Genomic DNA, 24,565 nt, shown 5'->3' on the forward strand with positions numbered 1-24,565 from the left:
AACATTGACAGGCAGGATTTACATTTTTGAAGGCTGTCAAAGTGCTCTGGCAGGGGGAGTTTATCATAGACTACACCTTACATGAGGGAAGCATGCACAAGATAAAACAATCACATCTTCAAGCACCTCTAACTAAAGTGGCAAGAGAGAGGAAACTAAACTTTGCACACCGGGGGATGTTCACAGATGGCCAAGGAAAACTAACACAGGATGACTGTACCTCTCAGCCATTAGGAAAATTTTTACTGCTACAAATGGCAAGAGTGTCAAGTCCCACCACTTTTTTCCATTTTATATTCTCTGCCTCAATGAGTTCTTCAGTAGGGAGATCCTGGAAAGAAGGCTGGAACACCTTGAGAGTTTCACAGGTCTGTGTGAAACTGTGTGTGCTGATGACAAACTTGTAGAGGAAGCTCTCAATTTATAGACTACAGGAGCAAGTGGTCAAATGTGTGAGAAGTGGTGTGATACAGAACTGGAAAGTCTGACAACTCATCCTACCTTAATTCTTTTTTTGCAGTGTTAAGCTGTCCTTGCAATTGTTCATTTATGTCTAGTTGCTCTTCAAGTTCTCTCTGAAGTTTCTTTTTAGCATTTTCCAGTCTGTCTATTTCTTCTTCAGCTTCTTCAACTTGACGTTTCATTGCTTTCAAACGCAAACTCAACTGCAATATTTACATGTCATCTGATTAGAGGACTATTTTAACAAAGGAATTTTATTCTTCCAGTATCTATGAGAGGGAGAATAAAGACAAAACTTTGCCAGAGTAGTGACACTGTAATCCTCTGTTTCAGAAACATTTGAAAGTCAGCATTAGACTTTAAGAAAAATAATGTGATATGTTTTTTTACAAAGACAAACCAGCAGCAACCAAAGAGAGCTTCGGTAGAGTAAGACAGTATTATGTGATAGCAAGAGCTGCTTATCAATTACAACAGAGTAGAGTTATAAATGCATCTAAAGATAGATACTATAAAATACATTTCAAAATCCCAGAGGATTTTTAAAGACCATTGACCATTCCTGCAATGGATGTCTCCAATCTGAAACACACTGTTCATTCTCCAGGCAGAATATTAACTGTTGGCTCACGTGCTGAAACAAACCACGTTTTAATCAAAAAAGCCCACAGTAATGGTAGAGCACATTGCCATTACAACATCAGTGTGTGTTTAGACTTACAGCCTATATTTAACAGTAAACAGCTTTTTTCTTCAAACAAAATTTTATGGTGGCAAAACGAAAATTTATTACTTGTTGGGTGTATTTACAGGATCAATTACTGTCTGTTATTTGCTTTATTTCCTAAATTAGGATTGCTTCTGTAACTGCTTTCTTTTCATAATTTTCAAAATTAGTAACAATTTAGTATTAGACAAAAGCACATGATGCAATGGCAGCTACAAATATCACTAAATGGGAGTTAATAAACAACAGAGTAATCAGAATCTACCTCCATTTGTCTTGTATCTTTTATACATGATGGTTTATGCTAGTAGGATTAATATCAGTTATTTGCATATTAGTCTTTCCCTCTACCTGGTCCTTCTGATCAGTCAATGACAGATGTTCATCATCTACTTGCAACATTAACTCCTTCACTTTTCTCTCAAGTCTGCGGTTACTTAGTTGGAAATTGGCTCTATCCCTAGGAAAAAACCGAAACCAACAAAACAAAGGTTTGTAAAAAAGGAACTGAAAAATACTCCCCATCCAGATAATTTAATTCCTTAACAATCTTCTAAGAATTAAATAAATACTTAGGCTCCCTGCTTGGACTTACTGATTCCATGCAACATATTGAGAAATTTGTTCATAAGCAGAAATTACTAAAGAGAATTTCTTCTGTCACCACAGCAACATTTAGCAACAAAAATACACTCCAAGATTAAACACAAATGAAGGTGAAAGTGGATGTCTCATAGTACAGTTAATATTTCTAAGCCTGTTCCTGATAGACTTCTATAAAATAAGGAGCTATGAAACCATGTTAGCACTGTGTCTAGTTTTAAATTTTAAGACAAACTTCTATTGTGCTTGCAGTCAAAAAGAAAATTTGCAATACTTTTATGAAACAGTAACCATTTTAATTTGGTGAAAAAAACCCCAAGTTAATTGTAATGGAGATTTAATATTAGCAAGAGGCCATAATAACAAACATAAACGTGCATGTTTTGATCTTGACATAACTGGTTTTACCTCTCTTCATTTGCAAGTCGTTCTTCCAGCTCTGTGATCCTTGCCTCCATCTGAGCAACAAGTCCCTCCTTACTGGATCGGTAAGAACCCTCCAGGTGAAGGATTCGGCTCTTCAAGTCTTTGTTCTACAGTTGGAACACACTTGGTTAATACACACTTACTCAGATTGACAAATATCACTTTAACACCAAATTCATGTCTCCAGGAAAACATACATCAGTATCTACAGTGATCAGTATTGTAATAAGTGAATATGGAAAGTCATTGAGATTTTATGGTTTACTACAAACAAATTTTCTACTACTGTGACTTATTGAAAAGAATTTACTGTTCAGCTTTAGTAAAGTTTTAGGATTAAATGGACACTTAAACCTCAGATAGTTGCAAGCCCTTTTCAGCAGTACTTTTTAATATGTCAAATTTTTTTTCAAATATTCTGTCAGATCTGTCTTATGCTCCATCCAATCCTTTTGTAAAATTCTGTGTTCTTGCCCTGTAGATCACTGGTATATGGCTAGAACAAGTAGACAAGGAAATTATTTACATCCAATACAACTTTACTTTATTAAAGCTATTACTAGGGTGTCCCCCTGCCTTTCTTTACTCTCCAATGCTACTCCTACTTCAAAAATAGTTAGAAAAAGAGTTGTAAAAGGAGACTTTTTGCTAAGATTTACACTTACATTTTTCTGAGGCTAGGTTTTTAATGGGGACTTAGTCAAAGAGTTGACAGAAAAAAAAAAACAACAACCCAACAAATAAAGAGTTACATGATGAACAGAAAAATAAAGCTCTTTGTTACAGAAATTCAAAGCACTGTCTCAGGTCTCAAATACAGAAAAAAGGACTGTGACAGGAAGATCAAGACTAAAGTATAAGAATGTACATAGTATATACCAGTAGGTGGCATTCTTTTTTTCTCAAACAATTAAGATGAGATCAATGTCACATAACTGAAGGCACCTAATTAGGTATGTTTTACTAACATGTTCTCCAAATTCCCATTACAATCTGGTTTATGTTCTTGAGTTTTTAAATAATACTATGACTTGTTGAGATAGCTTTCCTCTGGATCTCACCTAAAGGCTATGATATGTAATCTTGCTTTCAAAGACCACTGAACTGCAGAATTGTTTACTACTACAGAAGAAGACACTCAGCTAAAATCATAATTACTTGAAATCACATCTTCAATAATGTTCCTGAAGTACTGTTAAGCCTTGGCAGAACAGCTCCTAAAGTGGTAATTTACAACCAGACATAATTACCTGTCTTTCCAATGAAATTTTGTCACACTCCAAGTCTTGCTTTATAGCTCTTTCCTGAAGTAGCTCTGTCCTCATTTGTTCAATCTATTAGAGAAAGATACAAATTTTAATAAGAGACTTAAATAACTTTTATCTATATGATACTGTGTGTATGTATACATATAAGCTACATATACTTATGCATTAAGCAATCTGTTCTTTCTCAGAATTTAAGATATATACATGATTTCAGATGAGCTTTACAGCTACAGTCTTGGACCAAAATTTCTGCTTCAGGAAGTCCATATTATTTTCAGTACTCATTCTAGGCATTTCACACCCACATTTGAAACTGTTGATGTTTACCATGTACATTCTGCAGCAAGGAACTGAACTCTAAGCTGTTGTATGAGAGACACATCGTGTGGCAGGACAGTGAGTTCTGGAATATCACATCCATCTTCAAACATCTTTGTCACTTGTTTTCTTCCTACTTAAATCTGAAACTCTGAAACAGCACCTCACTTTTAAGCTGCTGACTAGTCTAAGTAAAGTTTCTCTTTATTAAAAACAAGCTGGTACTGCAGACAAGTGCCTAGTACTCAGTGAAACACTCAACAGAGAATTGCAGTTTTCTGTATGTATGGGAGTAGTAAAAGTTCTTTTTCAACACGTTCTGCTGCATGATGGATACAAACATTGCTCCCCTCCTCCAGTCAATTTTATGTCTTGCACTGGAGGGGCACCAACTTCTAGACTTTGAGAGGGGGTAGGTTTTGCTTATTTTATTAAAAGACAACTTTTTCTGTTAGTTTCTGTTAATATTTCTGCTCCATATTCAACAAACACAAGGAAGATATATACTCCATGTGTAAAGATGTTAAAAAGCTACCTAATCAATACAGACTCAAGATAAGAATGCAGAATTAGTTTGTTTTACCTCACTATTAGACTTGATTGGAAAAGGAATTGAACTCAAAGAAAAACTTTAAACTGCCTAACAGCTGCTACAGAAACTTTGGTGCTAAAGAACAAAGTTTGTAGAGGTTTTGAAATACTTATCTGGCTTCCAATCTTTCTGAGACTCCTCACAAATCTCTAAAAATGCTTTTACAGGCACAGCAAATGTTACCACAGCATTTGTGGTTTACACTGCACAGAGCTTATTATGATAGATATCATCTGGGGAACACAGTGAGTATCTGTACCAATTACTGTACCTGCAAAAAAACGACTGCTAAAGATTTCAGTGGCCGCAGCATTCTTCCCTGCTTTACATCAGTTACATAAGAACTTGCATAAACACACCATCCCAGTTAAGCAACTCTCAGTTACAGATTTATCTCAGTAAAGGTCTTTCAAAAGTCCTTGGGAATTCTTGCATAAAAAAATCCAAATGCAATGTTAAGAATGTGAAGGTTAAACAAGTACAGCAGATAAAAATTTACCCTAGGCCTTATTTTTTAACCACATCATAATATTAAAAATATACATTTTTAGTTAATCATGGTTAAAGGAAGTAATTTGCACTGCTTCTGCAGCTTGGAAATTGACATATGAATACAAATAATGGCAGCAATGCATGCAGTTGCATATGCTATGTCACAGGATGGGGACAGAAGAGTAGAAGGCATTCCTGAAAACCAAGGTCATAACAGCTCCTAGAATACCAATTGCAGCACGTAGCTGTGTTCTCAACAGCTGGGTAATTTCTTAAAAGCTCTCATTGTCACATGGAAGCTAATAATAACAATGTTTTATATGTTATATAGTAAAGTATTATACAGTAAAGTATTGTTTTATAGACACAAATTAGAATCACATGTGTACAATAGCTGTATTTATTAATGAAATATATGAAAAAAGTTATAATGTGAAGGATTACATAGAATTTATTCTGCTGTAATTGCTTTAGCAAGGCAGGCACTGGAAAAAAATACAGCTAAATTTGTGGTAAAATGAATGACTAATTAAAAATGTAGCTGTTAACTGAAGAAAGCGGTTTTGTCTTATGCAGGAACTTGCTTAATGGACCACTCTGCGATTCCACTGTGCTCTTACTGTGCTCAGAGGCTGTAACAAATTTGTGCAGCCTACCCAAGATTCAAACTAAGGAATTATTTAGAGGACAATTATTATATTTCCAAGATGACTGCTACTGTTGTTGGACACCTCTTGGTAAAAGCAACCTCACAGAAAGGTAGTTGGAGAGAGAAAAAGAGCTATATCTGATTAGGATCAGAAAGCTATGTGCAAATATATACAAGAGCTTGTTAAAACAAAAGGTCAGCAGATACAATTCTTGCTGGAGGAGACATTAACTGTTTTGTCTTCTTATGTTTTTCAGCAATAAACACATAATTTACATGCACAAAGGAGAAAAGTAGTTGTCTGCTAAAATGTGCTTGAAGTTCCACTTATTTCACAGCAGTAAGATATACCAGTTCCATGTTCATACTCTGGGTATGTACCACATGGGACTTCATGTTCCATGTTCTACCTTTCCCATGTCTAATACATAATTGTGTTAAAAGAATAAACTATTTCTGCAGCTTAAGGCAATGCTTATCACAGCTGGATTTGAAGAATGCTAACAAAAAAAGAAATGAGAAAAGCAACTGTATCAGATTTCACACAGCTTTATCATTTTGTGCCAGCTTTAGGATTAAAAGCAGCTGTTGAGTTCATTACAGCGAAAGCAATTTGATTTCTGATAATAATTCAGATGCCATCAGTATTGTTCACTATCTCACAGGTTTGCAGCCTACGATGCTTGTTAATTCCTTAGTGTGTGTATATATATATATATATATATATATATACACACATAAATACACCTTAGACAATTTCCAAGTATGTGACCAAAAAACCCAGTGATTAATCAAGAAGAAAGCTAAAGCTAAACAAATCCCTTTGATGCTTCAAAATTGAAAAACAATCTTCATATCCAGATTTTCATTTCTTTGCTTCCTACAGCCAGTGCCAGCTAAAGAGCAGGTATACAGCTCTCCACTAGGAACACTTTACCAAAAGGGAACGAATGATGCACGTCAGTGCAATTTTATCCTTATCTATTTATTCTAAAGTTACCATGAAAACTAATAAGTCCATTTTTCACACTTATTGGAAACAGCTCTGAAGTCAATAGACTCTTGCTCACATTTTCACAGAACACAAGAATTGATGAGGGTATTATGACGATTTTTCAATTATGTTTGCAAAATCAATATGGTAAGAGATACTTCATTTCACTAGTTCATAGGAAAAAAATCACTTATTAAAATGTGTCCTGTCCCTGCTCACTTTAGACTCAAAGAGCAGCTGAGTGCTCCAGCTTTCCATGCATGTCTGTTAATGTGCTTTGAGCATTTTGGTCTTTCTAGAGTTACTAATACATTATAATTTAAAAACTGACAGGATATGACCCACTTTCCCCAAATTTTTTTTCTATTTCCACTCTGCTGTGGTACTTCTTGAAAGCAAAGCAAGAGGAGATGAGAACAGTGTGTCATGCAACCATTCAAATTCAAAAGGGTGTTTAAATTAAAAAAGAATAACATTTCATGGCAAGTGAAATGTGAACTATTACTCTTGCCAATGTTTATTCAAACATTCAGCTTTATGTAAAATAGAACCAGTTGTTTAAATTTGTTTTTACTGGAAATTTCAGTATTATAGTCCATTATCAGTATGTTAAAATAACATATTTATAATAATAGTTTTTAAAATGTAGAGGAATACAGATATTACCAAAATAAATCCATTATAATTTCTCATGTCATTATAAATGCTTAGCAGACCCTGAAATACTCTTTAGTAATTTGACTACTTAGTCATTCTGGCATAAAATCAAAACAAAGCAACCTTTATAACTCATGTGTGAAATGAGAAATTCCAGACCTCAAAATAAACACGTCTTTTACTCATTATGTAACATTTTAGTCACCAAACTGTATTTTAGGTTTGCATTCAGTTTGCAAATTAACTTCCATAGCAGCTATGACTAAAGTACTTTTATCCCAGGTTTATAACACAGGCACAGACTCCAGTATTAAAGGCTTCCTGATTTAACAACAGCATGACCCCACATTATTATAGGTCCTTTACATTTTATTTCACCCACTGACTAGGAGTCTGTACAATATCCATGGAACAATAGCAGAAAGTCTTTATTACAATCAAATGGAATCTCAGTAACCTGAGTTCAAACAAAGTAGGAACCATGCCCTGGTGCTTCAACTATGCATGAGAGAAAGCTGAGCTCTACCTCACTTTAAACTCTCCAGCTGTTTCAGTGGAACACACGATTTCATTGAAAAGACACAGAAACTAAGATTTTACTTCCTGTTCTCCCTCTGAAACTACAGCTATTCAAAAAAATGTCAGTAGTTCCTTTTTTTTTCTGGAGAAAGAAAAATGAGAACAGAACAGATTTTGGTGGGTACCTCAATGCTAATTGTCCCCTGAGCTTCTAGGAAATTACTATGAGCTGCAGTACTTCATGCAGAGTTACAGCAGCAGATGTGCTGTAATGAGTTATGAATCAGTTTCACATCTTTCCAAAAGCAAAAATAAGGCAAACAACATTATCTAGGCCATGATATTCCAAGACAGCCACATCACTGTATTTCTTTGCATGAACTATTACAACATTTGCATGATCCTGACCACTCAGCCATGGATGTCTGGCTACTTTTGCTGTAATCAGGCCCTATACTCTACTTCACTAGTTTATGATAAATCTTTGTTATAAGACCTATAATTTCTTATGTCAGTTCTTTCAGAAATGGTGAATAATATTATTAAAGCCTCTGTCTTCAAACCAATGAACTCCTAATTCTCCTAAGACTTGGTAATTTCCAACTCCATAGTCTCATTTCTGATGCACTCACTCCAATCCCTCACCTGCACATTCACAGGCTTTACTGAAGACAGAAGTAAAATGTTCCTTTATTTGAGAGGGCATACCTGGATTACTTTTTGCCTTGACTGAGGTCTCATCATACAGTCTCCACAACTTCTTCCCTCTACTTATACAGACAAAACCCTTTTTGTTACTTGTTTGAGTTACTAGATAGGTCTCACTTAGCTTGGCAAGTATTAGTTTATCTTTACATTTTCTGCCCCATGAGACATAGCTTCAATAAATCCTTCTTCCCATCTTTCTGCACTGTAAACTTATATTACACTTCTGGAACAAAAGACTTATGTTTTTATGTGGAAAATACTTTCCAATTGTCTTGCTTTTGATATATCCTAATCAGTTTTTACACTTGTAAGGAAAATAAAGCTTCCTCTCTGTTGATACTGGCTAGCATCCTTGGTTCAGCTGATTTCACTAAATAATTCCACAATTTCCTAAAGCTACTCCTCTTCCTTCATTGAAATTAAGAGTCTATTATGCTAAATGACTTTTCAGTATGATTAAAATTGTGATCTTTCCATATAAGAGACTCTTCACATCAGGCTTACTGGTTTTCAGTCTTTATATACATCCTGTGTCTGTTTTCCAGTTAGAACAACAAGAAAAAAAAATGGTCTGTGATGATGTGGAGGGAGCATATTTAATCATGTTTGTGAACCTTAGGTTTTTGGGATTTACATGCTCTGCTCAAGTATAACATATAAATCCTATTGCTAATCATTCTTTAGTTGATCAATATTTATTGTGATCCTAATAACACTTTTTCATAGAATCATTAAACAAAAGCTGGAAAACTTATTCAAGTACCTGTTCTCTGCACCTGCTGATCCTCTCAGACAACAAATCTGAATTATTCTTTTCTTCATCAAGCTCAAGTTCCAGGTGAGACAACTTGTCCTAAGTGGAACAAAGAAAAGCAACCTCAACATACTACTTTCCATCCTCTTCAGATTGCTATCAGGGCATTCTTCTTTAAACTTCAAGGACCCAAAGTGTCTGAAAGACTAAGCTTGGAAACTGAAATGTCTCTTAAAACACACAGCAAAAGAGATGGCAGATAGATAAGCCTTTAGAGTGAATTTGTTTGACAGAAGTAAAATAAATGTTTTGTTTCCTTTTTTTTAAATCGCTCCCAACAATTTCAAGAATATAAGAGAAATTCTGTAATGTTTCTGGAGACTTTTTTAGACTGTCTGCATTACATTATATATTTGGAAGACAAATTTCTTATCATCTGAGTACAACAACATAGAAATGTTTGTTTATGAAAGTCAAATGACAGCCTAGTTGAACTGAACAGTTATGAAACCCTGTAACAGGTTAGAGTCACAATGTTATTCAGACTCTGGAAATGAACTGATATCAAAGGCTAAACAGAACTTACACTTCTAAATACTTTTGAAGGTCTGAAAGTCTGATGTGGCTAGAAATGAAAATCATGCAAAGTTGCATGATAAGCGCTAGATAAAATTAATCAAAATTATGAGAGAAAATTCTAATTTAGAAGATATCATGTAACAATAGATATCCTAACAAATCACCTTTAAAATATACCACATTAATTCCTGCAGTAATACTACAAGGATTTTCAACAACATAAAGCTATTTCAATTCCTTCCAAGCAGAATCCACGTGGAACACCAAAATTATTCTCATGTCTTCAAAAAAGAAACAAACCTTAAGAATGTCTCTTACCTCCATTAGTTTGATTTGTCTTGCCCGATCATCTTTTAAGTGGTTTTTGGCTTCCAGTTCATACTCCAAGCTTTTCACAGTCTGTTCCAGTAACTGAGTTTTTGTTATTGCCTCATCCTGAGCTCTCTGGTGATCCCTCAGGTTTTCTTCCATCAGACGTATCTGAAGCAATAAGATCATGGGAATACACTTCACACTGTAGTTCCTACAAACAAGGGATGGCAGCAAAGGGGACTCCCTGCAAACACGACAGATCTGGAAGCATGACAGGAATTCCATTGAGCTACTGGCTTTTCACAGTAATTTTTGGTTTATCCACAAGATGGCACCAAGAAAATAAACTTTGATTATGATCTATAATGAAATGCTTCATGCTACATGTTTTACACTGACAATCATCCAGGTGTGGTTCTTAAAATTTATTTCTTTTTCCTAAGTCACAGTAAGACAAATTTTTGATAATTTTATAAATTTTTTTTGTATTTGGAACTTTTCCTTTCCTTTTCAGACTCCCAATAATTGAGCTTTTAAATAACCATGTAGTTTATATGTCTGATGCACTTTGATGACAGCATTTTACCAATGACATGATTACAGGTACATATATATACATACATATATGTAACTATTAGATACAGTGGGGCTACCTGCTGAGGAAAAAAGTACCCTATTCAACAACTGCATGTCCTCAATAATATTATCCAAAAACCCTTCATGGTACTTTAAAAAATATATATATAAAATAAGTGAGAGGGAGTTTAGGTGAAATCATGACCATTCCTTGTGTGTATAACTTAACTTGTAACACATATATAATATGAGAGGTTTTCTTCTTAAACAGTTTGCCACATTCTTCCTCTGTTTCAAGTGCTTATTTTAGTAATGAAGCCAAGATAACGTATTAGTGAATGTTCACAGAGTTTGCTACCTACTACTAAATCCTGGCACCTGCACGGCTTGGTCATGAATGTTTGTTTTTCCTAAAGAACTGGTGGGTTTTTCCTAATCAAAAATATTTCTAAGTTCTCAATTCCTTCATTAAAGAGCAGCAGATCATCAATGGAATACTTGTCATATCACTTAAGGTGCATTCATTTGTCAAACATTGCATTTATCTGTCCTAAAGAGGAACTCTCATTTCCCCAGCAGAAATAACATGCTGATCACCACCATGAAACTCGAACTCAAAAGCCTCTCATGATGTACATGAAATTACACAAATGCATGATAGCCAACATTCATTATCTTGAAAACTACCTGCACTGAATTCTAGGTCAAAGTTGAGAATTTCTCACTGAATTTGAGTCATTACCTCATCTTGCATCCTTATGTTCATCAGGCGTGATTTTTCTACCTCAATGTTCTTCTCCTTTAATTGCCTCTGCAGATCTACAAATTCCCTACGATTTTTCTCCTTGTATTCATCAAGCTGACTCTGAAGCTCCAGAGCTGAGGTTCTTGAGATCTCCACCATTTCAGACATCTAGGCAAAAAGTACATATACAAAAGATTCTATTGTGCTCAATATAACAAAAGTTTTTTCCTCCAACTTCAGTATTCAGTTCAGTATTTTCAAAGAGAAAATTTATCAAACGTTCCCAAATAAATAAATTTCTATGCAGAAGTGGGAAAACACAAAAAAGTAAAGTTAATTTCTAATAGCATGTGTGGCAAGACTATTCTCTTTTTGTCTGTCAGCAGTTCTTCCAGCTGAATGATACAACGATCTGCACCATCACACTTCAGTATGTCCGTATGAGCTATACAGTTTACACACAGATGGCACAATAAATCTGATGCAGAAATTTTGAAAATCAGCTGTAAATCTCTGAAATATCATGGCACTGCACATGAGAACTGAACTCAGATCTGGGATCTGGTTTATACAGAACTCGTTTACAATGCCATTTTGTGATAGTGGTGTTCCAATCATTGTTCCAGCCCTGAAAGCTTCTAGTAAGAGCCTCTAGGTTAAAAAAACTAATACTTAACTTTGCATTTTACTTTCTTTTACACATTTAACAATATAGAATTCTTTACAATTTGCCCATTCATTTACTTCTATCTGTTAAATATTCAGATCCCTGCAGCCTCTCGGGGGTGAACTCATACCTCCTCCTGTAACTTCTCAACAGTCTTGTTCAATTCCAGTCGTTCATTCTCCATTTCATTCTTTATCTGCTTTAACTGCTCCTTCTGCTGAGTTTCATCTTTTAATTGCTGACTTAACTGCTGTCGTTCCTGTGAAATGCAACGGATGTTCTCCTGCAATAGATTAAAAAATACACATAATAAAATGTAGATCAACTTTTCTAATGCCTTAAAGGTATGTTACTTCACACAGTAATGCCAGCAGCTGCTGTAAAATTAAGACAAATTTCAGGTTTTACAGTTTGTTAGCTTGTATAGGACAAATATGTCATGCTAGAAACAACGGATTGTTAATTTATATCTCTTTTCTTAACTCCAGTATTAAAACCATGATGCAATAGGAATGTTGCTGCCAACTATCCAAATGTTGCAGTTTCCTCAGTGTCTGCCTGCACAGTACACCATACTGAATTTCAGTATTTGAAATCTGGATGCCCTACAGGACAGATTCAATGGTCAATTTAAGTATAATCTCTAACTTGAGTGCCCTTCATGTACAAAAATCCTTGAGCACTTTTCAGTGGAATTGGCTGGCCTGTCACAGTGTAACTGCAAGTCAGGCAAACAGCCTGTCAGTTGCCAATTTAAAGCCAATCGTTAGTGGCAATTAATTACTTTGTGAAGAAGCTAAAGTGTTATTATATGAAAAGAGAACAAAACGGGGGAAATGAAAAGGAGTCATTTGTTTTCACACTAACCTAAAAGATTATTCTGATATTTCTCTATTTTTTCCAAACAATACTAGTTGAATGTTCTCTTTACAAAATCAGTAATTCATCTCAGCTGATAACTAAAAATTAAGAATGTATTTCAACTTACAATGCTCTGCAATGCTAATTCTAGATGCCTACCATCATCTACCACAAAGAAAAGATAAACTTCCTATTTTTTCCATCCATTGAAAGGATCCCATGTTCTGATTGTTTAATTTTAAAAGCACAGATTACTTGACGCTGCCATCCATAATGTTGGTATAATTGTTAGGTTTTAAGATATCACAGTACCATAGATGCTATGGTAAAGAACATAATTAGGTCATTTCCCTTCTCAGTGGTACAAAAATGTTGAGATGTATTTCATTTCCTGAAACACTGCCCTACATAGAGGTGGCTACCCTAAAACAGAGGTTAGAACATAACACAAAATGCTACAAAAATACTTTTCACTTGAGCATCCATAAACAAAATGTAGAGGATGATTTTAGATAAAAGCACTAATGTAAGCTATTACAATTAAGTGCACACCAGCTTTAACTTTTCTGACTAGAAATCCAGGATGTAGGAGGAATAGACTTGACTGTTTCCAGTAACTGTTACAGTTCTATTGGTATTATCATAGTTTTTCTTCTACTAGACCACCATTACAAGTAATTTGTGTTATGTAAAAAAGCAAGATGGGACAGTCGGGAACTACATTTCCACTGGCATACACATTATTACAGTGCCAGAGTTTGTCGTCTAAATTGTCAATGGTAACACAAGGCCAAATCAACCTAATGCACAACATTATTCATTAGAACAACTCTAAAGACAGAAAGGCTGAATTGTTCTAAACAAAAGGCTGCTGATTACATCCTGAGGTCTGTTAGTGCTCATATCCGGTGGACAAGAGTGTAGAATCAGAAAGAGGATTAAATTTAGTGTGCCAGAATTTAGACGTAAGTTGTGAATAAAATGTCAAGACAGACTCTCCTGTCACCTTCCCTAGAATTCTTTCATTTGGAGATCCTGCTTGGAGGCAGCATTATTTGGCACTATGCCCTGAAGGATCCATAAACAGAAAAAAAAAGACCACACTTTTCAAGCATCTTGACCCAAAGCTAATCAAGATGCAGGAGATGTGTATGGTTGCACATTGATCCATGTTACACAGCAAGGTCGAGTCAGACTGCGACAGAAGGGAGTTCTTAGGGGAGTGTGCTAAATGCAAGCCAGTGATGAGAAATGTGTCCCTACAGTGATTGGGCAGACTATTAGTGATACAGACAAGTAAATGAAGGGAATCAGTGAGGAACAGCAGATAAACAGATTTAAAATGAAAAAAGAAAAAAAAAAAAAAAAAAAGAAACAAGACAACCAAAAGCAAAGCCTGACCAAAAGCCTCAGATGTAACACTTATTCATCTTATTCATGAAGTTACAAGAAACATCAGCTTTAAAGCATCATTTTGTGGAAACAAAACTCACCCATATTGTTAAAATCTTATATTCTTGAAGCACATTCAATATTAAAGATATAGAAGTATTTTCTTGCTGTTATTTTTCTTTTTACCATAATTAACTGAATCATGAGAACATGCTGGTTAGCACAGTCTTTTCTTGGCTTTTAATCACCTTAGAGACAAGTTCCATTTTCAGAGCAGAAATGTAAGATTTATGTTAGAGACAACAGGAGAAAACCTCTATTCAATTTAAAAAGTGGCACTAGCAATTTACATGTACCTCACTTTTGAGTCTGACTTGTTTGATAGAATCCCTTGAAACTTTAGCTTCTAGAAGCAAAACTAAGAGAATTCTAAACTAATACTGTTAAAATCAGCCCTTTGGTTCATGTAAAACATGAATCAGGGAGAAGAAAAATCAGGTTTGTAGCTTTTGCAGACACAAAATATGAGGTCAATAAAAACAGTGATCTGAATTTTCATGCCATCTGAATCACTCAATCTTGACTCATACACAACACTGCCAACATCTCTCTCCACAGCTCTGAAGTAGATGCATTCTCCACGTGTTTAATTTCTGGGCTAATCTGAGAGAAAGCAAAACCTTTCCTGGACACTGGGTGGACTAAAGATCAAGGTTGAAAGAGGACTTCATTCAGAATTTAAGAGGCTGCAAATCCTAGTGATACATGTTAAACATCTCTGGTTTTGTGATTAAATATTCCAGTTCCATACAACATTTGCAAATAAAACAGGCTCATAAAAATAGAGAAGCAAACTTCATTATATTTGTCCATTAACAATATTTTTCTTTATATTCAAGTACAGCTTTTTATTCTTTTACATGTAAATACCTTCATGAGTTGCATGATCATTGAAAATAATAGATTCATGAAACCTTAGGCAGTTTATTTGGCAATTCATTTCCCCAAAATTTTGCTAGATCCATGGAAATAAAAAAAAAAAATACTTCAGCAAGAAAATAATTTTGATTTGATGATGCTCTGGTTTCAGTACACATTTGAACACAGAAGTGAGGCCTAAACTTCAAAACAAAGTGCACTTCAAAAAGAATGAGATGTAACTCTACAGAAAGCAATAGTGACTCAGGTAAACAGAAAATTTTAAATTTAAATTATCCAAATTCTTCTTGTTCTTACCTGCAGATCTTCTAGCTGGCTTTCCAAAGCTGCTTTTAATAGTAACAATTCTTTTCCCTCCTTTTCAGCATGTTTCAAAGCTTCTTCTAATTGTTGCTTCTCTTGCTGCAGTGATGAAATTTGATACATTCAGAAACAGTAGCCAGGCCTTTTTCATTCACCCTGTCACTGATTTCCCCAGTCCCAAGGTGTGATTTGGTTTTACCCTGGTTCTTCATGGGAAAATCTTTCCTACATCAGCAAACTCCATCCTGCTTCCTGGCAACCTGCTGGTTTTCCTTACCCTTTCCTATGGCATTGTCCATCCTCCTCTTGGTCATTTTTCATTCTACAATGAATCCATTTCAAAGAGGAAGACTACTGAAGGGCCTTGTTTTCTTAACTTACCTCATATGTCTTTAATTTTTCATTTACTGAATTTTCTTCTCCTTTCATATTATCAATTTGTTTGTGCAGCTCCTCAATTTTTCTCTCCAGCTCAGCAAGTGTTCTCTTCAATCGTTCATTTTCCTCAATCAGCTCTTTGACTTGAATTTCTACACTATTTCGCTGTTCTTGTGCAGCATTTTTTTCACTTGCAAGGACAGCAGCATTCTAGTGAAAACAAATTATGCCATGTTTAAAAAAAAAGAATTGATGCTGTTTTCCAACAGGAGTTCCATAAGGCAATCACAGCAAATACAGCTAGGATATAACATTAAAATATCAACAGAGACTTCAATATTTAGCTTTTTTCCTCCTGTCTTAGTTTGAAAAGACAGGAGTTTGTAAAGGAAGGCAAAAGCCTCCTGTGAAGTGGGAAAGGTAAACCCCCTCCCTCTTTCCGAATTACCACAATTTCAAAATAAAAAAAAAAAAAAACAGCTCTCAGGCAAAGGTATGGGAATGGGAATAATAGTTATTTACTAGAAAAAACTAAAATAGAAAAAAAGAACAACAAATGTAATTAGTACAAACAAAACTACTGATACAGTCAGAGAACCTGACACCCTGAGGAGTCAGGGTGTTGGTAAAAGTCCAGTTGGATGGTGGCTGTGCCTTCTGCAGTGGCAGATGAAATGCTGCTGAAGCAGAGATCTTGTAGAAGGGTATAGTTTTCTGTGAAGGTTTGGTGATAGAGTAGATGGGCCTGGTCCTTCTTTGGGAATCTAGCAGGGAAGAAGCTGCTTCTCTGGGAATCCAGCGAAGATGGCTGCTCCTCTGGGAATCCAGTGAAGAAAACTGGACCGATGGCTTAGACCAAGCTTATTTTATGCAGGTAGGAATGCTTGGTTCCTCCTTCTGGGTGGAGCATCTCACAATGGGATGATGTACTTTATCAGTCATGCAGTGAGTCACTTAATGGCTTATTAGCAGGAGACATCTCCCCGGAGGGAGACATTGTTCTTGGAAGAGATAAGATAACTGCCCCCCACTTCCAACAGATGGCAAATAGAATACATTCTTATCTCACAAATCCAGGACATTATCCACCCCTTATTCTATTTCTATTTGCATCACAATGAAATCTTACACCCATTTCTCACTTAAGACTAGGTTTCCTTGTGGTACACAACGGGTTTTTCTATCTTTCTGCATTACCCACCAAGTATAACCAGGTCCTTGAGCAAAAACAATCTCACGGATGGGTTTGTCTTTGCCTGAGGTGGGATTAATCCAAACAGTTTTTCCTAAAATACCTTTCATATGTACCACAGGGACTTTATCTCTATCTACTGTGTGCACGGGTTCAGACTGGGCAGGACCAGCTCGATTGATGGACCCTCGGGTGTTGACCATCCAGGTTGCTTTTGCTAGGTTCATTTCCTAGTTTCTAAAAGTTCCACCACCAAGTGCCTTCAGGGTGGTCTTAAGGAGTCTGTTGCACCGTTCAACTTTGCTGGCAGCTGGAGCATGATAGGGAATATGATATATCCATTTGATACCATGTTCTCTGGCCCAGGTGTTGATAAGGCCGTTCTTGAAATGGGTTCCATTGTCCGACTTTATTCTCTCAGGGGTGCCATGTCTCCACAGGACTTGCTTTTCCAGGCCTAAGATGGTGTTCCGGGCGGTGGCATGAGGCACAGGGTAGGTCTTTAGCCATCCAGTGGTGGCTTCCACCATGGTCAGCACGTAGCGCTTGCCTTGGCGTGTCTGGGGCAGTGTGATGTAGTCTATCTGCCAGGCCTCCCCATACTTGTACTTGGACCACCGTCCACCATACCATAGGGGCTTCACCTGCTTGGCCTGTTTGATGGCAGCACACGTCTCACAGTCATGGATAACTTGAGAAATGCTGTCTATGGTTAGGTCCACCCCTCGGTCTCGTGCCTACTTGTAGGTGGCATCTTTGCCCTGATGACCTGACGCATCATGGGCTCATCGAGCCAGGAACAACTTCCCCTTATGGTGCCAATCTAGGTCTATCTTTGACACCTCTATTCTTGCTGCTTGATCTACTTGCTCGTTGTTTCGGTGCTCCTCATCAGCCCGACTTTTGGGGACATGGGCATCTACATGACGGACTTTCACTGTTAGTTTCTCCACCCGAGAGGCAATGTCTTTCCATATATCAGCAGCCCAGATGGGTTTTCCTCTGCGCTGCCAGTTGGCCTTTCTCCACCTTCCCAGCCACCCCCACAGAGCATTGGCTACCATTCACGAATCGGTGTAAAGGTAGAGCCTTGGCCACTTCTTCCTTTTAGCAATGTCCAGGGCCAGCTGAACAGCCTTGAGCTCAGCGAGTTGGCTTGATCCACCTTCTCCTTCGGTAGCCTGTGCAAGCTGTCGTGTGGGGCTCCATACGGCTGCTTTCTACTTTTGGTTTATCCTTACGATGCGACAAGAACTGTCAGTGAAAAGAGCGTAGCATGTTTCCTCTGCTGGTAGTTGGTTATATGGTGGCGCTTTTTCAGCCTTTGTCACTTGTTCTTGTTCTTCATCATCAGTGAGACTGAAGTTTTCACCTTCCGGCCAGTTTGTAATTATCTCCAAAATCTCAGGGCGATTCGGATTTCCAATACGGGCACGCTGGGTGATAAGGGCAATCCATTTGCTCTATGTAGCATCAGTGGCATGGTGGGTAGTGGGAACCTTTTCTTTGAACATCCAGCCCAGCACCGGGAGTCGGGGTGCCAGGAGGAGTTGTGCTTCCGTGCCAATCACCTCCGAGGCGGCTTGAACTCTTTCATAGGCAGCCAAGATTTCTTTCTCTGTTGGGGTGTAGTTGGCTTCGGACCCTCTGTAACCTCGGCTCCAGAATCCCAAGGGTCGGCCTCGAGTCTCACCAGGCACCTTCTGCCAAAGGCTCCAGGACAAGCCATTGTTCCCGGCTGCAGAGTAGAGCACGTTCTTCACCTCTGGTCCCGTCCTGACTGGGCCAAGGGCTACTGCATGAGCAATCTCCTGCTTGATTTGGGTGAAGGCTTGCTGCTGTTCAGGGCCCCAGTGGAAATCGTTCTTCTTGCGGGTAACCAGGTAGAGAGGGCTCACAATCTGGCTATACTCGGGAATGTGCATTCTCCAAAATCTTATGGCACTCAGGAAAGCTTGTGTTTCCTTTTTGCTGGTCGGTGGAGACATCGCCGTGATCTTGTTGATGACCTCAGTGGGAATCTGGCGGCGTCCATCTTGCCATTTCACTCCAAGGAACTGGATCTCTCGGGCAGGTCCTTTGACTTTGCTCTTCTTAATGGCGAAACCGGCTTTCAGGAGAATCTGGATGATTTTTTCTCTTTTTTCAAACACCTCTGCCACTGTGCTCCCCCACACAATGATGTCATCGATGTATTGCAGGTGTTCTGGAGCCTCACCCTTTTCCAGTGCAGTCTGGATCAGTCCATGGCAGATGGTGGGGCTGTGTTTCCACCCCTGGGGCAGTCGGTTCCAGGTGTACTGCACACCTCTCCACGTGAAAGCAAACTGAGGCCTGCATTCTGCTGCCAGAGGAATGGAGAAAAACGCGTTAGCAATGTCAATAGTGGCATACTACTTTGCTGCTTTGGACTCCAGCTCGTACTGGAGTTCCAGCATGTCCGGCACGGCAGCGCTCAGCGGTGGAGTTACTTCATTCAAGCCACGGTAGTCCACAGTCAATCTCCATTCTCTGTCGGATTTGCGCACAGGCCAGATGGGGCTGTTGAAGGGTGAGTGAGTTTTGCTGATCACCCCTTGGCTCTCCAGCTCACGAATCATCCGGTGGATGGGGATCACCGCATTTTGATCTGTCCGATATTGCCGGCGGTGCACTGTTGAGGTCGCAATTGGCACACGTTGCTCTTCCACCTTCAGGAGTCTTACTGCAGACGGGTTCTCTGATAATCTAGGCAAGGTGTTCAACTGCTTACTGTTCTCTGCCTCTACAGCAGCTATTCTAAAAGCCCACCTGAGTTCCTTTGGGTCTTTGTAATAGCCGTTCCGGAGAAAGTCTATGCTTAGAATACATGGAGCGTCTGGGCCGGTCACAATAGAATGTTTCTTCCACTCCTTCCCGGTCAGGCTCACCTCGGCCTCCACCAGGGTCAGTTGCTGAGATCCCCCTGTCACACCAGCAATGGAAACAGCCTCTGCCCCCACTTGTCCTGATGGTATTAAAGTACACTGCGCACCAGTATCAACTAAAGCATTATATTTTTGTGGCTTTGATGTGCCAGGCCATCGGATCCACACTGTCCAGAAGATCCGGTTTTCCCGTGCCTCTCCCTGGCTAGAGACAGGGCACCTCTAACACTGGTTATTATTCCCTTCCTGGGCATACATACTAGAGGTTCCTTTAAGGGGATCTGACACATCATACCCGGCAGCTCGGTCATGGGAGGTCGAGGCTACCTTCACCTTGGTGGAAGTTCCTCGGTTAGAGTTTTCCTCTTTGAGCTGACGCACCCGTGCTGCCAGGACAGAGGTGGGTTTCCCATCCCACTTACCCATGTCTTCCCCATGGTCACGCAGGAAGAACCACAAATTGGCCTTTGGGGTGTACTCTTTGTCTCTAGCTGGGGAATGTTGGGCACTGAATTTGGGGCCTGTAACTCGCACAGGGGCTGCATTAACTTTCTTCATCTCCTCCCTCATCTCCCTCATCTCCTCTTTGAACTTCTTAATCACAGCTGAGATATGAGCCTGCATTGGGCCATTGATCATGCTCTCATAATTCCTCAGCTTGTTGGCAACAGAACCCACGGTCTTTTGGTTAGTATCTGCATCAATTGTTGCAATAAAAGTGGTGTATTGAGATGGCCCAAGGTTTGCTAGGCTCCACAGCATTTGCCTTGTGCACCTGACTTTGTCGGGGTCATTGTCATGCTGTCCATCCCTCTCGAAGAGTACCTCCAATATTGCTACTTCTCTCAGCTGTTGGATCCCTTCCTCAAGGGTCTTCTAGCGCATCCTATGGTGGTGCTTCTGCATTCTTTCCCTGTGGACAAACCTCTCTCTGACACTCATTAAAAGCCGCTCCCAGAGAGAAAGAGACCCTGGCTCTCTTACAAAAATCTGATTCATACCTGAGTCCTGGGTCAAGGGTCCTAAGTTCCTTGCCTCACCACCATCCAGCTGCACGCCTGTACCCATAAGATCCCAGACTCGGAGTAACTAGGTAGTATAAGCCTCACGTCTCCGTCGCACAATGTCTTTGTGCAGGTTACGGAGACTTTCGTACCTCAGGGACTCGGTGATGATTGCAACCTCTGGCTCCCCTGTGGGTTGTGAGGTTCCTCCATTCCTATCCTTATCTGGGTGCTCAGCTTTCATCTTAGACCTCCTTGTTTCTACTGGGGCAACTGCTGCTGGCTGTGACTGCCTTTGTGGTTCGGCTGGACCCTGGACAGTTGTAACACTTGTGGGTTCCACTGCTGTACTATTTGGCTGTCTCTCTTGAAGGCAAAGTGAGAGTTTCTCAATAGCTGGGGAAATGCACTCCTTCAGCATCTGACTCATCTCACGTATCTCCTTAACCAGAACCCCCACCCAATCTGGGTGGTTCATTTCTGAGACAGACTGTGGGGCAGGGTCAGGCTCTGGAACAGCAGCATCTCTAGTCTCTGGGGCAGGTGTCAGGGTAGTTCTCCATGTTAATCTTCCCTTATCTCTGAGTGCTAAATATAACAGGCATATCAACAACACCACCCATTGTATGACATCATTAGCATTCAGAGTGGATCTTAACCCTTCAAAAACTGGTGGAGCAGACCCAAAAAGATGGTTAAAAGGTTGGGAGAAAATCTCCCCTGGTGTCATTTCTTCACAATAGGTACCATTATTAAGGTAACCCCAAAAACACACAGTTAGTGTATGATAGCTCTGAATCCATGTACTTGCCTTCCAGAGGAAGTTAAAGATCCATGAATTCCTCACCTTATTGACCCATAAGCCAAACTGGATAACAGCCACAGTAGCCTTAGTTATAGGACCCATATCTAGATAAGGGCTTGCAAATGGGAGAAATACAGCCACGATCACGTGCCACCCAAACCAAGGTAAGCTAGACCACATGGTGACACTCAAAGATGTTTCTATATCAGTACACACAATTAGATTACTTAAGAACTATTATTCCCTTTTTCCTTTCAATGCCCTCGAGCCCCACGTTGGGCGCCAAGATCTGTCTTAGTTTGAAAAGACAGGAGTTTGTAAAGGAAGGCAAAAGCCTCCTGTGAAGTGGGAAAGGTAAACCCCCTCCCTCTTTCCGAATTACCACAATTTCAAAATAAAAAAAAAAAAAAACAGCTCTCAGGCAAAGGTATGGGAATGGGAATAATAGTTATTTACTAGAAAAAACTAAAATAGAAAAAAAGAACAACAAATGTAATTAGTACAAACAAAACTACTGATACAGTCAGAGAACCTGACACCCTGAGGAGTCAGGGTGTTGGTAAAAGTCCAGTTGGATGGTGGCTGTGCCTCCTGCAGTGGCAGATGAAATGCTGCTGAAGCAGAGATCCTGTAGAAGGGTATAGTTTTCTGTGAAGGTTTGGTGATAGAGTAGATGGGCCTGGTCCTCCTCTGGGAATCCAGCAGGGAAGAAGCTGCTTCTCTGGGAATCCAGCGAAGATGGCTGCTCCTCTGGGAATCCAGTGAAGAAAACTGGACCGATGGCTTAGACCAAGCTTATTTTATGCAGGTAGGAATGCTTGGTTCCTCCTTCTGGGTGGAGCATCTCACAATGGGATGATGTACTTTATCAGTCATGCAGTGAGTCACTTAATGGCTTATTAGCAGGAGACATCTCCCCGGAGGGAGACATTGTTCTTGGAAGAGATAAGATAACTGCCCCCCACTTCCAACAGATGGCAAATAGAATACATTCTTATCTCACAAATCCAGGACACCTCCTTGGGCATATCAACAGATAAAGTAATATATGACACCTGAACAGTCTCATGCTTGTCATATTTTCTCCTTAACATCTTCCTCTTTATTGCCCTAAAATATTTCATTACCAAATCCCATTGTTAGATAATGCCAAGTAACTAAAAAAAGAACTTGTGGCACTGGATTTTTGACCTTTTTTTCCAGGCCAACTGACTGCAGCATGTTACTCTTCATCACCTTACCACCTACCCTCTAAAACATCCTACCATTTGCTGTGGAAACCATGAGGAGAAGTATCTGTCTATATTGGGTCAATATCTATACTCTTGTTACACAGACCAGGTATGCACCCATAAACATTTAATTCTGTAAAGAGCAGGAAGAATTTTATCTTTGTTCTTCACTGACTTCTCATTCAGAATCTCCTATAAAGAATATAAAAGAACCCAGGATGTAATGGTAGGTTCTTGCTTCTGGGCATTCAGGGGCTGATAAAAAACAATACTCTGTACAAAGATCTGATTCTCAAGTGCTGCCCCACTATCTCCTACCTCCTACCAAGACCTTAAACAGCAAGAACATCCGAACAGACATAGGAATCAACCCAGACCAGGATTCTCTCTCATGGCGATGGCTGATGCTTACAGGCAAAAGGAGGAACAACAACTATGGGGTAAGCTTTTCATCATTATACACTCCCAGCTCTCACTGGTTTTCTTCCATGAATGTACCATCCATTAATTTCTCTAATCCTTCTCAAATCCACTTACACCGCTGGCCTCTACATTATCTGGTAACAATAAGTAACTACACATTCATTAGTGAAGCACAACATTTTTTGCATGTGAAATTGTGCTTATCTGGGTGAAAAGAAAAGAAATCCTATCAAACTACTCAGAAACTATTTTGTGAAATATTTTATGAAAGCATGAAAATCACTTTTCATTTATGCTATTTTTGATTGTTGCTCCTGATCTTCCCCTCTCCTTTCCCAAAAGGAATAAGCAAAGTTATATAAAAGAGTGTTTACAAAGAGTGCCCTCACTAGACTGTTTTCTAGCAAGCAACAGCTTTAAAATCATGCAAATTAGATAAAGCGGTAACTCAGAAAACACTCAGACTGTCTACAGGGTCAATGAACTTATTATACAAAAACTGGCAGCATAAGCAGGCTGACAAGTTCTGGTCTTTTGAAAATCCTGAAAAAACTTGTTCTAAGTACACGACTAGTTAAAAGCTCTGAAATAACTGTCTGTCAATGCTTTAAGTTTTCACATACTGAAATTTCAATAGCATTTATATATTCCTTTAATTTTTGCTTTCTGCATGCAGCAAAGTTTTACTAATTAGCAAGCACTCCACCAGTGGCTCCTTTTAGTCTCATTTCTCCTTTCTGGAGCTGAGTGAAAGCAGCTGAGGCATGCTGGGGAGTTCAGGGAAAGGAATGTTGATTTGTCTGTTCTTTTTCATCCAACTGCCTACATGGGGCTGCACAGTAAGAGAGGACTGCAGTAGACCCACATCAGACCTGGAGATTCCACTACATCTACCATGGTTTGCTCTACTTTCCCAACAGAGGAAGCAGTACTTACTTACACATGGATAAACACATGCACAAAAACAAACAACCCAACAACTACCCCCCCCAGAGAGATCCATATACATAAATAAACACAGAAGTAATATCTATCTATATATATGATTTAACCAAAGAGGTTCAAAATTAAGTTCAAATTAC

General features: G+C 38.8%; 1 protein-coding gene across 3 annotated transcripts in view; it reads right to left on the reverse strand.

The window, feature by feature from the left end:
- CGNL1 (cingulin like 1) overlaps window positions 1-24,565 on the reverse strand; it is a 59,371-nt gene that overhangs the window by 2,305 nt on the left and 32,501 nt on the right. For all 3 annotated transcript variants that reach the window (XM_083871087.1, XM_083871085.1, XM_083871086.1), the window contains 10 exons: window positions 15,925-16,131; window positions 15,538-15,642; window positions 12,179-12,331; window positions 11,379-11,549; window positions 10,067-10,228; window positions 9,179-9,268; window positions 3,469-3,552; window positions 2,201-2,325; window positions 1,541-1,649; window positions 502-665 (listed from right to left, as the gene is read on the reverse strand). In XM_083871087.1, the coding sequence (XP_083727213.1) occupies window positions 502-665; window positions 1,541-1,649; window positions 2,201-2,325; window positions 3,469-3,552; window positions 9,179-9,268; window positions 10,067-10,228; window positions 11,379-11,549; window positions 12,179-12,331; window positions 15,538-15,642; window positions 15,925-16,131 (1,370 nt within the window). The remainder of the gene's footprint in view (window positions 1-501; window positions 666-1,540; window positions 1,650-2,200; window positions 2,326-3,468; window positions 3,553-9,178; window positions 9,269-10,066; window positions 10,229-11,378; window positions 11,550-12,178; window positions 12,332-15,537; window positions 15,643-15,924; window positions 16,132-24,565) is intronic.

This window comes from Zosterops lateralis, assembly GCF_965231275.1.
Source record: "Zosterops lateralis genome assembly, chromosome: 13".
In the NCBI taxonomy this organism is placed as follows: Eukaryota; Metazoa; Chordata; class Aves; order Passeriformes; family Zosteropidae; genus Zosterops; species Zosterops lateralis.